The sequence below is a fragment of the Galleria mellonella genome, unplaced genomic scaffold (assembly GCF_026898425.1).
Source record: "Galleria mellonella isolate WM207_F2 unplaced genomic scaffold, CSIRO_AGI_GalMel_v1 utg74, whole genome shotgun sequence".
In the NCBI taxonomy this organism is placed as follows: domain Eukaryota; kingdom Metazoa; phylum Arthropoda; class Insecta; order Lepidoptera; family Pyralidae; genus Galleria; species Galleria mellonella.
Genome location: NW_026442147.1, coordinates 521,935 through 537,795, shown reverse-complemented (window position 1 = coordinate 537,795; position 15,861 = coordinate 521,935). Strand labels below are relative to the sequence as shown.

Sequence of the window (15,861 nt, the reverse complement as noted above, 5' to 3'; positions counted from 1 at the left end):
TTAACCAACATTGAACTATTTCACGATTCTCTCATGTAGAGAAACCGGTACGTTATCTTATAAACATAACAAGTTTGCTTCTCGTTTATCTCTCTGTAGTAACTATATATACTTCATCTGTAGTATTATCTGATAGTGAAAGTAACGATACTAGAATTTCTCGTAATTTTCTCAATTTTCTCCAAGTTTAGTCTTTCTAGATTATTAATATACTAGCGACATGCTCCGGCTTCGCACGGGCACGCACATGCTGATACTAAATATATCAAACTACTACAGAATGTCCTTATAAACAACGTTTACGGTTTTACGTCATTAGTCAATACAAACATGTTAAAGTGCTATAGGGCGAAGCGCGCTTTGATGCGCTATTTATAGGTACGCGCCGTCGGCCTGGCCGGTACCGCCGCACCGCTATGTCCCTGCATTTTAAATCTATAGTATCTTCGGAAATATTTATTTAAATTATATGCTGTAAAGGGCCTTCTTGATCTATATTAAATGGACAATGGATTTAAGGTACTGAATTGGATAAAAATTAATGCTGTATTGCTTAAAATCACTTCGTAAATAAGTCATTTTTTCCCGTAAATGTTAAGGATAAAAAATGGTTATTGTGGGTTATCCTTAAAAGATAGACATATAGTATCGCGGACTTTTTTGTTAACCTTTTTAAAGTGTACAATACTGTAGTACATTATTTTGATTTATCTCGTGGGGTTCAGCCTGCGTTTGCAATGTAAGCCCAAAAAATGTGTTTATTTACGACATCACATTAGAAACCTCTAAATTTATTAGTGTTTCTCTACAATATTATGCATGTATTATACATATAAACCTTCCTCTTAAATCACTCTATTTATTTAAAAACCGCTTCAAAATCCGTTGTATAGTTTTAAAGATTTAAGCATACATAGGGACGGACAGACAGCGACAGCGACTTTGTTTTATATTATGTAGTGATATGTCTAGTCTCATATTCTACTATACCGTGTAGTCCCTGCATAGAATGGGTCACCCGTTTCCTGTGGGCGTCATAAGTGGTGACTAAGGAAACTTAATATTCGAGGGAAGGGCAGCAGCGTCCCTCTTAAGCCTAACATCAATTGCCAATCCGCTTGCCAAGCGTGGCAACTACTGACACAGCCGTCCACAGAGAGCTTATGTCAAGCAGTGAACAGTTTACGGCTGACATGATGATGATGATTCTACTCCTTAATAAAAAAGTTTCATTTTCCTACATTACAAATTTTTTTATTTACTACTAAATTCAGCGATAATTTCAATTCAGGTATATATATATAAATATACTTGATATAAATGATAATAAGCATAATGTAAGTTTTTCAATACAAATTGTATAAGTGATAAATAATGAAGATATTGTCTTGATTTAACTGACTTAAAAATCCATTGGAGTACTTGAAGTGAATAACCTCACAGTGAAATTTGTTTACAATATTAAAAACCTTATGGCAAACATAACAAGATTACTTTTTCAATGCTTAAACAGCAGATTACATTGTCACAGTGCACTTTGAGAGGTAAATATGCCGTGGGCGAAGACATGGTACATGATTCATTGCAGTCAGATATTTTACTTTTTCACCTGAGACACATCTGAATTGATTTATCAGATATATGAAGATACCAAATAGTGATTTATTAATAAACTTCAATTGATTTTGTATCGTTATAAATAAAATGTAATACGCTTTCTTGTTGCTGTATCTTTTTATAAGAAACAAGAGAAGCAGCTGTTGAAGTTGTTACTATAATAGTAATCCTCTATTGAAATAATCATTTATAGTTCACATTGCAAATAATTAGATATATCTAGACAATCTTCGTCGTAACAAGAACAAAATTGTTCCTATTAATTGCAATTTTAAGTTGACTTATTTGAATTTAAAATTAATATAACATATTCTTCATCACAAGTTTTTAATTTTGGTTATAGTTGCGTAGGATGCCATAATTTGTTTTATCATTAAAATTACTTAAGTATTCTGGTTCCAGGTGCAGTGAGCTCGAGAAAAGCAAGTATTACAATATTCTAAGAAGCCATTTTTATTACTTAGGTAATGTCTTACTTTAATAATGTTAATTTAACCTTACTACGAATTGTGTTCATTAAGATAATCAAATATGAGATTTTGAAAAAAAATTGATAAATTTACTTACGATAGTAAAATACATTAAATATTTGGGATAATTTCAAAAATGAAAGGATAACTCTAATCTGTCATTTAATAAAATAAAAATTTAATGATAATGGTGACAATATGGCAAAGAAACTTAAATATAATATATCAGAATTTTAACGTGATATTATTTGAAAACAAATTGTAATAAATGAAGGCCGATAAGTTAAATAAAATGTGATAATACAAGTTAAAAATATTATGCCAGTGGCACCGAGAGGAAACGCCACATTACGAGTATGCGTGGAAGTGTGCTGTGCAGAGGCTTATGCATGCACATGCATATTCAAAGATCAGTTTCCATTTCGTGTGCGTAATCGGAAACGCATCGACACATCCAACCGGCATCCTGCCAATCAAAACTGAACTTTATACAGACGACAGAAACTATATTCCGTGACAACGAGTCGACAATGATTTATTCACTTTTAAATTACCCAGTTCGGCAAATAGGAAGTGTTTTGCAAAAATTATCTTTTTTAAAGCACTAATAACATGTATACTAGTTTACAAAGCGTTAGTGTGTAACGATGATAGTGGTTTTGGCGGAAATGTAAGAAAGAAATTTACGACATTTTGGTTTACAGCAGCTGTTTCGAGATAACATATACTCGTATGAAGGTTGATTTTCGTTTTTAATTTTGGCATTAATGTGGATGTGAATAGTCCTATTGATTAAATAGATATTTCTTAACAGGCAATCAACAACTACTTTCCATAAAATACAATTAATAGCTTTTTTGAATACCACAAGTACGACACACCCATAAATCAAGTCGTCTTAACGACATTCTGAAATGGACAAAAACTAACAACTCGTATTTTTTTACTACCGCGCGGTTGTTATTGGAATATTTATGGCCACTCTGTGGTGAACTGGTGATTGGAAGTTGTGAAGTTCTTGCTGCACTTCAGTCATCCAAAGATAATAATGCGAATGGAAGTGGCGTAAATAGTGCAATACTAGAATATATGACGCGTCTTTGCCGAAAGATCCGTTCTTTATTTTAATTGTAAGCACTAGAAAATTAATTTTTATTCTTTTTTCTCCTCTAAATCCGCCTACGCATGTGTCTCGACAATGCAAATTAACCGTTAAAAATTGTTACTTATAAAATGCTAATTGATTACTATTATATTAATATATATATATATATATATATATATATATATATATATATATATATATATATATATAAGATAAATTTAATTAATTAGCACAGTAATTGTCACGACGATATAAAATCAATAACACTTATTTTATATTAAAACTTTACAAATTATAAATGATATTATAAAATATCATTGGAAATCCTCCAATTGCTTCCACCTAAAAGACATTTATTATTTTAAGTGCTAATGGTAGTGTTAATTGACAATAAGACAGCTGCCAATAAGAATCGCTCTCATTAAGAAGTACGTGATGACAACGAAAATTGAGCTCTCCATTAGAGCGATGAGTGATTCGATGTCAGAAAGAGAGAGATCTGGTTTGATCTTTTATAGAGAGAGATAACGTGTCTACCAACTACCCCTAGTTTAAACTAAAAAAATTCTACCAATGTTTTATTTTTGTAGATTAATGAAGTAGTGGGTGGTCTAATCCATAGCAAACATAAAGAAATGGAAGGGAGTGATTGTTAGTACTGGGCCTAACAACCCCATTGATAGCAATATTCCCTAATTTTTTAGTCAAAATGGAATAGAAGCCCCGCCTGCACTAACGGTATACACTGGCACGACACCAGTGAAGTATAATAGATGAAAATCAAAACAGGCCAGTTAGTCCATCATGATCAATTCATCAGGAATTAACCATGATAGTTTCCAGGGGAAACCGCACAGAGGTCGACCTGGTTGTCTATATTGCTAGCAATGAGAGTGGAGGCTCCACTGCTAACAATTTTTTTCCTCTTCCCCCCTAAATACCATATTAGGTCGATTACTACGTAGTTCCCCCTGAAAATCATCACAGTTCATTCTTGTTGAATTCATCACGATAGCTGACTGGTCTGTTTCTATTTTTATTTATTATCCCTCACTGGTGCCTCGTCAACGTATACCAATACCGCAAGTGGAATTACCATTCCATTTACACCAAAAAAAAAAACAAAGAAATATGCTCATGAGGGGCAATAACAGTAGATAAATCGAGTTATATTGTTATGACAATTTGGAGTATAAAAAAGAATTTTATTAAATATTTAAGAAATAAGCACTAAGTACCTGTCAACAACTTACAATTGAAACTGCAAAAATATTATATAGATAGATATAGCCATGCAAATTGAAAACTATAAATGTGATTTATTGTTATCAAAAAGCGGAAGCATGTTACACTCAATCTACCTACCTATTATTACAAAACGAAGCGTAGGAGTGCAAGTAAATTTATACAACGTAATGTACAAGTAGGTATCTACTTATCTACAAGTCTAAATCATTATTAGATAGGCAGTTGTACATTATTATAACCCCTACATAATAGGATTACAAAACTAAACACAATTAATATTCAACTCGATTTTATTTTGTAAATATTATTTATTATACAAGTACTGTCAATGTAAAAAGTATTTCTATTTATTGGTAAGTACATATTGTAACTATGGAAACAAGGATTATTTATTTATATTAGGTACATTATAATCCCTATATATAGACTCCTAAAGTAAAACTGTTTTAACACGAAAATAATTTAAAATAGTGGTTATCTAAACAGTCCTTATCAAAACTCGAAATAATGTTTATTTGTATTTTTTTTTTTGTGTCAAAGTCTACAAAGCACTTACATTAAAAAAATAATAGATTCTTTTTAATACCTTTCATTTAAAAAAAAAAGACTTGTTTAGACATAAATAAATGTAAAAACTGCTACTTAGGACTACTATCCGTATGTACTGACCGTTTTTGTAATAAGACGTCTAAACATTTATTGAGCACCTATCCCAAGTTTAACTTTTTAGTACAGTAAAACGGAATGTTTTTATCACCTAATATACCTATCTATATATATGTAGATATACAAAACGCAGCTTTATTTTAACAGGTAGGAGGTAAGATACCTACCGACCGACCATCCAATCCGGAATTGTGTTATTGCGTCAATTTAATATAAAGTACGAACATTTTAACCGATGATTATTAGGTTATTTGTTCTTAATTTCTAATTCGACAGTTAATAATGAATAACTCCTAAGCGATATTTTTTCTAATTATCGTAGGTATCTCCTTTCTACATTAGGTATATTGAGAACTAAATTTTACATCAATACAATTGAGAATCGATATTAAGAGTAATTCGTTTACTTTTTAGATTCATCGTACCTAGTAGCAACTATTTGGAATAAATTCTGATCACGACGAAACAGTGAAATCAGTAAAATTTTGTCAATGTTAGTTAAGAGTTATGTTTGTGGTAGTGAATCATCGAATTTGTCCTATAGAGATTTATCTAGGTACCTACAATTTTCAATAAATATACGTGTAGTGCTTAATAAAATATTTATATCATTATAAGATAAATAAAATACAAAATTGTATTTGATCCTACGTTCAAATTTAGTGCAAATATTTATTACCTAAATCATGCAGATTATATAAAAATAAAACTAAATATAATAATTGAACTGACCTGCTAAAAACGCTGACGATAACCATATCTTTGTAAATAATCCAGCGGTTGATGCAATAATATTGATTTTATTATCAATAAAATCCCTTAACAGACAAAAGTCGCTATAGAAAACAGGCACATTTCCACAAAATGCACATCTTTTTCTTAAACGCGTTATCGATAAAAAAAAGTCCGAACATACGAACGATCACATCGCGACATCGAACAATACCGTTTCCAACGAAAGACGGCGGGCGACTGAGTTTTTGATTGGTCGGCTGTTGGCATCGCGGCAGAGATGCAGCGCGTGCGCATCGCCCCAAAAATCAAACATTCAACCGATTACGGCTGCAGTGCAAGAATGCAACAGAAAATTATTATCTAAACGCTTTACTTATTTCAGGAATTCGGGATAAGGAATCGTATTCTGTAAGTTGGAATACTAATACCTATTTGGTCGGGAGACGAATAACATTTTAACATTGTCTACTCATAGTATTATAAGTAAAAGCAGGGTCTTATTTGTAGTCTTAGAAGGTTATAAGATTTATTTATGTGATAGTTATTTACAAAGATATAAAGTGGTATTACATCAACCATTAGGTAAAAATTTTTATCAAAACCTCTACGAAAGATTGATTAAAATCTAATTCATTTTTATATTATATTATATAAAATTTTGGAAATTTCTAGCAAACAAAATAAATTTATCTTTAACAAGCATTTATAATAAAGGCTCTGCTATAATATATGTAACTCTGCTATAGTGCTATGTTTCAACTCTCAAGTAATGTTCGCTATAGGGTGACATTTGTCTGTATTAGTCACCTGTGTCATTGTATCCCTATATTATTGATGCTACACGCTTCTTCACTCCCTTTTGCGACGCATACTAATGTGGACTTATTACTAACAAGAGTAAATACAGGGTTGCCATTTGTAACAATTGAAGATTATTTTTATATACAGGTACACAGTCTGTCCTGTATCCGAAGCTGCGAGATTGAATTACTTTAAAAACAAAAATAGCTGTGTATCCGAGCCTTATGGCTTTGCCTACGTAAATAAGCATAAAATGTACCTTATATTTGTATATTTAATTTCACTAAAATCCGCCGACGTCTTTAAATGAGAAGTAAACATCTAAACATCCAAATCTTGTTTATAATCCTTACAAAGTTTTACATTTATAATATTAATAGATGTAGAATTTAGATTAACAGTGTGATTAGAGAGAAGTATGGACTGAAAGACGATGTAGTGGCAAAAATCGAAAAAGGAATGTTGCGTTGGTTTGGTCATTTGGAGAGGATGGATGAAAGAAGAATTACGAAAGAGATTTATCGAGCAAGAATGAATGGAGATGTCGGTAGGGGCCGCCCTAGACGGACGTATGTTGACCAAATAGGCGACGTGCTGAAGAAGGGCCAAATTAAAAGTACCCGTAACCGGCGAGCGTGTATGAAAAGATTGATGAATGTGGAAGAAGCGAAAGAGGTTTGTTTGAATCGAAGCATTTGGCGTTCCATTGTTTCTGCCTACCCTAATGGGAGACAGGCGTGACAGATATGTATGTATGTATGTAGAATTTAGATATATCAGTTCCTCGTACGATATTTTGTATGACGTACGAGGTGAAATTTATTTTATCATCAATAAAAATAAACAATGACCACCTTTATATAATGTTATGTTAAGATTCACACCTGCCATATCAAACGATATCAGTTCCGATCTAATAGTTTAGAGTACCGAGTAGCCACTAATTATACAATACTTAAACAAAAACAATAAATATGCGACTTGGTTTTAATAGATTACCAACAAGAAGCGGTCCTTAATAATTTAATTGCTATAATTTATCACCATTTAAAGTAAAAGACCACAAAAAGTTTTTAATTACAAACATTAATAAATAATATCATTTTATGTGGCTTATGATGAATTTTACAATGCAAATAAAGTGTTTTCATTAATTCATTCAATACAATATATATATATATATATATATATATATATATATATATATATATATATATATATATATATTACATCACAACCAATCATATCCATAGTTTACAATTTTGCCATATAGTAAATTCATGATCTCTTATTCGCAATAATACTATAATAAGACCGCCACATAACCCCATTACTACTGGAGTTTGATCCATAGCCATATCCAATCTGTAATCGATATCGAACCCTTCAATAACCTTACCGTTTATTTTATCGCTTACAACAACCGTTACTCCTTCAATGGTACATACGACAAAGTTATCCTACTGCAATGACCATATACAACCAGTAGACAAAAACTTGCGTACCAGTTTTTCTAATCTATGTCAACGGAGTCCATAAGCGCACGCAACGGTGTCTTTTATTGCTATTGGTCGCGCCCCTATTCAAGACCCTTATCGAGATCTCACAGCTTCCTAAATTAGAATCGAGATGGTGAGATTATCGTCAATCGAAAAGGGTGCGGAAACGTCCTGCAGAGAGCATATTGGGGGCACTGTGCTAGTATGCGGCCACCTGTACAACGGGAAGTGGTTCTAAACAATTGTATTTTGTTTTCTAGACATTAATTAGAACGATAAATATACAAAAGTTTTTTTCGTAATTGAAAGGTGGCAAGTCAATTGGTACGTTGGATTATTTTTACTTCTCTTTTATTACAATTTAGTTCGTTATACTGTGCTATTACGGTGAAATGTGTTTATGATCAGAGATTATTTTACTATAAAATATATAGGTTCTGTTATGGCGACTGGTCTTCTGAACGAATTATGAAAATGTAATAACAATAGAAATAATAAGTACATAAAGTTCGTTTCTACCTTTTTGTTTGTACCTAATTAGTAAGAAAGATTGTATACTTGGCAAAAAAAATTGCGGAGTTGGTTTGGTATTTTTACAATACTGTTTCACTGTTTGAGCAGTAGCAAGCGACTTAAGATCGTTATAAAGATGTTCAGCCTGCGTTAGGAGACGATCTTGAGAAAAGAGACCTTCTGAATATAATAAAACCTCTGTGGCGTAGAGGCAGATACGTTGCTTTATGTAATAATAAATATCTAAAATATGTAAAAATATTACATTTATATTAAATTATTATAAGGAACCATTCTTATAACACTGGGTATCCTAACTAGACGACCGGGTGATTGACGTGATTGTATCATCACCATCACCTTGGCCATTATTTGTTCACTATGATTAATTGTTATCAATTTTTAAAATTTATTCATCTGTAAAAAACTAAATTATCACTGAGTAATATAGGCTATATATATTACTTTCAATCAATCTATGTATTCGCGTGAAGCCGGGCTGGATCATTAGTTTACCATATAATAATATACACCTAAGTTATTATTATAGAAAATAATTACTCAGTGATGTTTATGTATATAAAATAAATCAAAACATAATTGTAATCTTCATTAGATTAGAGAAAAAACTCGAATCACGTAAATCCGGCGAAACATGAATATAATGTTCTTAATAAAGATTTAATTGGTTACTAATTAGCGTTAAGAGAAATTAGTTGAACACGCCAATTGATATTAATGACTGCAACAAGCCAATATTGGTATTCTATATTCTGTATACGTTAATTCTGTAGGGGTAATAAATATATTTTATATACATAATATATACATAATTTTATATACATAAATATAATTATGACAACAATGTCTCATTAACATGCTTATTGTCGCGATAAAATTTATACAAATTAACTTGGTAAGTATATATAATTTTGGAGTTCCGTAGTCTAATCGTCAACTTACAATTTTTATAGTTCTGTTTATTCATTTAGCTGCAGATCATTATCGTATTTTATATTATCATAACCTACTTTTTGCAGTTTTAAATTGGCTCATCATATTTATAGCTTTAAAGGAAGATCAATTTAAAGAATCACGATGAATAATACAGATAAAATTTTGTCTGGCGAACTTTTGATAAAGTTTTGAAAAGAAAAGTTATTGATGAAAAAGTTGATTGGATTCCGACAGATGAGGGTTTTTTGTAAAGAATTCGAAAATGTGCAATCTGTTTTTTTATGATTTCTCGGCAGCTCGTTGGAGCGAGTTATCGAAGTGTTAACAGAATCAAAAAAAGGATAATCAATCTTCACACTGTTTCATGTATATTAATTTTGAAAGATGAAAGATTTTATTAATAAGGCAGTAAAAATATAATTTTTATAGAAGTTACTAGCCATCAAGTGGGCCGTCAATTTATTTGCCATTTCAGACAACTACTGTCTGTGCATCCTGCTCATTGCTACTTCGTACATTTAGGTTGTGGATTCAAGCATTACTCGATCCTAATTTATATAGCACAGTTTATAGGATCAGATATATTGATGATGCTGATGACCGAATTGGATTTCCGTTTGTGGCATAACCCTAACCTAAATAAATAAAACGAAATAGGAATGTTCACGTGATGTACACATACGTACTGGAATCATATTTATACGTTGCAAGGTCGCTACTCTGTCGTCTAATAAATGAAGGCATGGGCCTATGGTACATAGACCTATAGAAGCTGATACTTTTGTATGCAGTAGACGTTTAGAATGGGTGTACTAGGGACGTGTTTTTATCATAACCGTTCAGATATGAGTAACTGGTGGATTGTTCATATTGGCATATCAATTGAGCAATTATGCCCATAAAGGCGTGTGTAGATGATGGACATTTTGCTGACAATTTTTTTTTGTTTAAGCTATAATATGCCACTTACCTGTAACAATGCGTAGTGGTTTTATTATATTTAATCAGGTGGTTCTCTTTGTCTCTAGTTTTAAATGAAGAAAAAGTAAACATAATACTCGTAGTAATCAATAACATTCTTTTTACTCTGTAAAGGGATTATTATAGATATAAAATACATTATAACAGAAAATATATGAATAAAAATATCTACAGTATGATTAACGTACAGTTTTATAACAATTATAGTTTTATAAACCTATACCTGTACTTTTGGTGTTTGTTATTTTATAAAGTAAAGATTAGGTATTTACATTTATTAAAGAAAAGTTCTATATATTTATTCATTTACCTTCATTAATGGAGGTAATAAAGAACAAAATTTGATAAAAGCTTTTCGTTATCAATCTACAATAATTCAATATTATTCAACCTATGACTCGAATGAACCTAAATCGGGTCGTTAGCCTAACAATGTGAAGCAACTAAGTATTTTGTATACCTATTCGTCATTACCCTCTATTAAAGGGCAAGAACTTTCTATTATGCATAAAGACCTTAAGTATAGAGTCTTCGTTTCTCAACAAACCGTTTGTACAGGGGTCTCTGGACAGTTTGACCTATAATTAACCCGACGTGGTACTTTAATTTTACAATACTAATGGCAGTCGTTGAAGTATCGTTACTTTAAACGTTTCATTCATTGGTCATTGAAGGACTTGGGAATGACCAAATATAAACTTTCTCGCGTAGTAAAATATGTTGATACTTACGAGTACACGTTCGTCGACAAAATGTTTAGGTCGAGATGTAAAACTTACCTGAAAAGAAATAAGTAATTTGTTAAGAAGAAATGTAATCAACACAAAAAAAAAATACCTAAAAATTGAATCTGTGTAAATTTTTAAAACAATAATTGATAGATCGAAAAAAAAAACTTTCCACAGTACCTTGACAGCCAGGTGTGCCGTACCTACTAGTACAAAAGGCTTAAATTTTTTGTCATTTTCGACCTGTTCCTATAAGTATAATATTATGTCTCATCGGTGAATATTATCTTGAAATAACAGTAATGATTTCAGTTTAGTACATATAAATGTATATCATCATATAATAATATAGTACTCCCATTATATAAATACACAAGAAAGTAAACATCGTAACCGCGCCAACCACTGACATAATTTTGTGTCACTTAATGTAATCGTTAGTAATAATTCACTCATGTTGAGGTATAAAGTCCGCTTCTGAATTAAGCTTTCACGATAGAAAGCCACAAGTTACAACTTTTTCCTTTCATAATTTACAAGAAATTTATTAGAGAAGACTTCATACAAATATTATCTGGTTGTGTACCTCTCATCTTTCTTCCACTGTGTTTGCCATTGTACCGTATAGCATATTCCAGCTGTGAGGTCCCGATATAGAATGGGCCACCCCTTCCTTTCCCGTGAGTGTAGTAATTGGTAACTAAGAGACTTAATGGTAGAGGAATGGGCAGCATCCCCTACCGTTCCCTCTTAATACATCACCAAAGCTTAACCACGGTTGCCAACCCCCTGCCAATCGTGGCACCTACTGGATAAACCCAGCTTATAGTGGAAGCTTATATTCAGCAGTGGACAGTTAATGACTGATATGATGATAATTCCAATATAGAAGTGAAATTATAGGGTAGAAAAGTAAAACACCTTAGTCTGGGGGGAAAGAAATTTATAGTAATACGGACTAACGGCTTAATTGCTAACAATGTATCCTGTCAGGACGACCTCCGCGCAGTACTGCCTGGAAAGTATCGTAATTAATTCTTGTTGAATTCGTCACGATGGACTAACTGATTTGCTTTCATGCACGACTATCATCGCTCACTAGAGCCACGCCACGCCGGCAGCACACCTGCAATGTCGTTGGTGTTGTGGGTGATCATGGGCGGTGGTAGTTACTTACCATCAGGTGAGCCGCATGCTCGTTTGCCCCCTGTGTTGTAAAAAAAAATATACCAATTGCGGAGGTAGTTTACCATTCCATTATCATGGTAAAAAAACATCTTAGTTCTCAGAAATAATAAAAGATGGGGACTACCACGAGCCACACCGGTGTATTCTGATATATTTATAGTGTTAATGTCTATAAGCGACTGTTACCATTTTCTATCGGTGAACCATAGGCTTGTTTGCGAAGTTTAAAAAAACATATAATTAGCATTTCATCCGGTTTTCGCTAATCTCGTACCTGTTATTCAATTGTTATCTCAACTTGTTCCAAATCTCGTTTCATATCAACGCCATTCCGATGAGAACTTGATCAAGTCAAACTCGATTGTACTTGATTTGCATCATTTCACCATCTGTCTTTTAATATTTTAGGTTTGTGGATAACTGTGTGAATTAGTTAACAGTACAATACGTATTTTTGCGTTCTTCACTAGCGGTCGATATGGGAATGTTGTGAGATACTTTACTTGTTTTTGCTGTGACTTCGTTTTCTGGGTAAATATTAATTTTATTAACACTGTTTATCGACCAATATTATGGGCACAATGACCTAGGACAACAATAACTGAATAGATATATGTCGTGAAAAGAAAGATTCTCAATTTCGACGAAATTAATAATCAGTGTTAATTTTTTACTTTTAGATTTTCTTGCTGCATGTTTTATAATCATCATTATCTCAAGCATTGTCTGTTCACTGCTGAACACAGGCCTTCCTCATAGACTACCATAAAAAACGGTCTTGAGCCACCTGCGTCCACTGACTTCCTGCATTTGAGGTCCTCATTCTATCTAGTTGGGGGATTGTCCAATAAAGCGTTTACGCGTACAGAGCGCCACTCAAGAACCTTTCTTCCCCATCAGTTATCGGTTCTTCGAGCTATGTGACCAGCCAATTGCCATTTCAGTTTGCTTATCCTTCGGGCTATGTCGGTAACTTTGATTCTTTTGCGGATATCCTGGTTTCGGGTTCTATCACGTAAGGAAACTCCGAGCATAGCACTCTCTTTAACTCATTTTATTATTTTATAATAATCACTGTAAGTCATCAGTTGTCTTATTTAGCGGCTATTTTTTTTTATAGTAGTATTTGGTAGTATTAAAAAGATCGTAATACAAGACGACACTAAAAACTGTGTGTTTCAATTCTCCGCTGATTAATAGTACCGTTAACAAATTAAATAGTTCGAGGTCATGTTAACTACTAATATGCTTATCGAAATATGGACTTGTTGACTGTTATGTGGTGAGCCTGTAATAGTCGATAAGCCTCTGGCTACCCCATCAGGGATTACAATCCTAAGCATATTTTTTTTATTATTACAAGAAAATACCGATTTAGAGCTCCCGCTTAATAATCTGTCTTCGCATTGTAACCGCATGACTTGAAAGCCGCTTATTATTGTCGGTTATTGTCGCTTTAATCCAGCACCTCTTAACGTCAAATATTATAACGACCCTAACAAGCGCTGCCTGAAAAGCAACGTGACAAAAGCTGCTCTTGTCATATTGACTATGATTTATTCTATTTTTTTACTTCGTATATTTGGTAAACAATCAACAAACTTGGTATACCTATTTCTACCTTCCTAATCTGGAGAATTTTTAGTCAAATCACTTGCAATTTACTGTAACCGGTCGATAAATTACTACAAGAATTTACATTTGTTAATATTTGATCTCACTGTAAAACTAATCGGTGTTTCTGGCAAAAAAAAGTATATAAAAGTTATTTTGCTGCATAAAACAGCGACTTCGGTCATGAGTCATTCATAATACGAGTAAAATACGCCAATGCATGACGAGATATACCGTTGGTGCATTAGATTGAAAATATTTAATTTATAAGAAGGAACGGTTGATTGGATGTCAATAAATAGGCATCTTTTTCTTCGAAATGTTCTGTTACATGCTTTTAATACACTCATATTTTTTTATTGTAATAAATACATATACTTATGGAATTTAGAGCAATCTCATTTATATCCTCAAGCCATACAATTTTGTGATCGCCTTCCTAGCAATATAAACAATAATTATGACCTCATGAAATGCGCAATCTACAATGTAGGTGAAAGTAAGTGGACACGAGCCGTCGGCAAAATTCCTTAAGAATTGGAACTGTACTGATTTCAAGTCAATTTTGCGTGATCAATTCTCGTACTTAGACTTGTATTTCAATATAAATATTTATTGAACTATGTACAGTGAAGAATTATTTTGAAGTAACTTTTCTAAGTTTCTTCATATTAAAATTATTGCGTGCCTTAATTTATTTTATTTGTTATGAATATATTTCTTATTCTTTATTTATTATGAATATATTTTGGCCACCCAACATATGTTGGTTTCATTTGAATTTTATCACTAAAGTCGCAGTTTAGTTGTTTAATGAATCTTCAATTATCTCCTAAAATGTTTCACGTAAGTACCCATAACTTTTTCATTATTATTACAATACAATGTTTGTTTTTATTTAAGAGTTTCGTCTTGTCGGAGCAACTAATTCATATATTCTCTTTCAGCCAGGTCTATTCCAGTCCATATTTTTGACCGCCCCATACGACATGACACCTAGTGTTTTTTATTTTTATTTGTCGCAGTAAACACAGTATAGCTAATACAATGTACAAAGGCGAAATTAAAACTAAACATCAATTGACTAATTATTTTGTACCATATACAATATTGTTAGGGACACGCTTGCCGGTACTGTACCACCGCCATAATTTTGTGTCTGTACCTTAATTTGAAATTATGGTGCGCTATAACGACCCTCGCAAGCTAACTCCAGGCTTTGTCGAGGAAATCTATAGACTTTGATTAAAACTAAACGAGGTTACTTTTAATCGACTCCCGTTATTACGAAAGCTTTAATTTGCCGTGTTTAGAAATTGATGACTTGGGAGCAAAATCAATCATTTCTCGGTGAAATTGTGTTTCCGTACCTTATACTCGTAGGTGTACTTAATATTTATTATTGTCCTTGCCTTCAATAGCTGGTAATCCGAACTAATATTAAAAATATGAAAGTCAGTTTATTTAATTGTTGGTTACCTTTTAACGTCTTAACTGGTTAACCAATCGCTTTGAAATTTGGAGTACTATATAGGATGGAGCGAAATATAGGTTTCTTTTAATCTCAATCAGCTAATTTATCATTATACATAGTATTTTCTATATATATTGGAAATATTACAATACGGAATAGGATCTTGCATATGCCTTGGTCTTTCTTTATTTTGGAATAATCTTATCGAATTCTTCGAAATCAGGTAATAATCAATTCACTTTAAAATTTTGGTATTACAATTATG

General features: G+C 32.3%; 1 protein-coding gene across 4 annotated transcripts in view; it reads right to left on the bottom strand.

The window, feature by feature from the left end:
• LOC113516302 (rap1 GTPase-activating protein 1) overlaps positions 1-15,861 on the bottom strand; it is a 319,783-nt gene that overhangs the window by 164,672 nt on the left and 139,250 nt on the right. For 3 of the 4 annotated variants that reach the window (XM_052900954.1, XM_052900957.1, XM_052900960.1), the window contains exon 1: positions 5,839-6,085. The exons of the other annotated variant lie outside the window; for it this stretch is intronic. Coding sequence is in view for 1 of the 3 variants with exons in the window: in XM_052900957.1 (XP_052756917.1) it covers positions 5,839-5,864 (26 nt within the window). In the remaining 2 variants the exon portion in view is untranslated. Of the gene's footprint in view, positions 1-5,838; positions 6,086-15,861 lie in introns of those variants that run through there. 4 annotated transcript variants of the gene reach the window in all.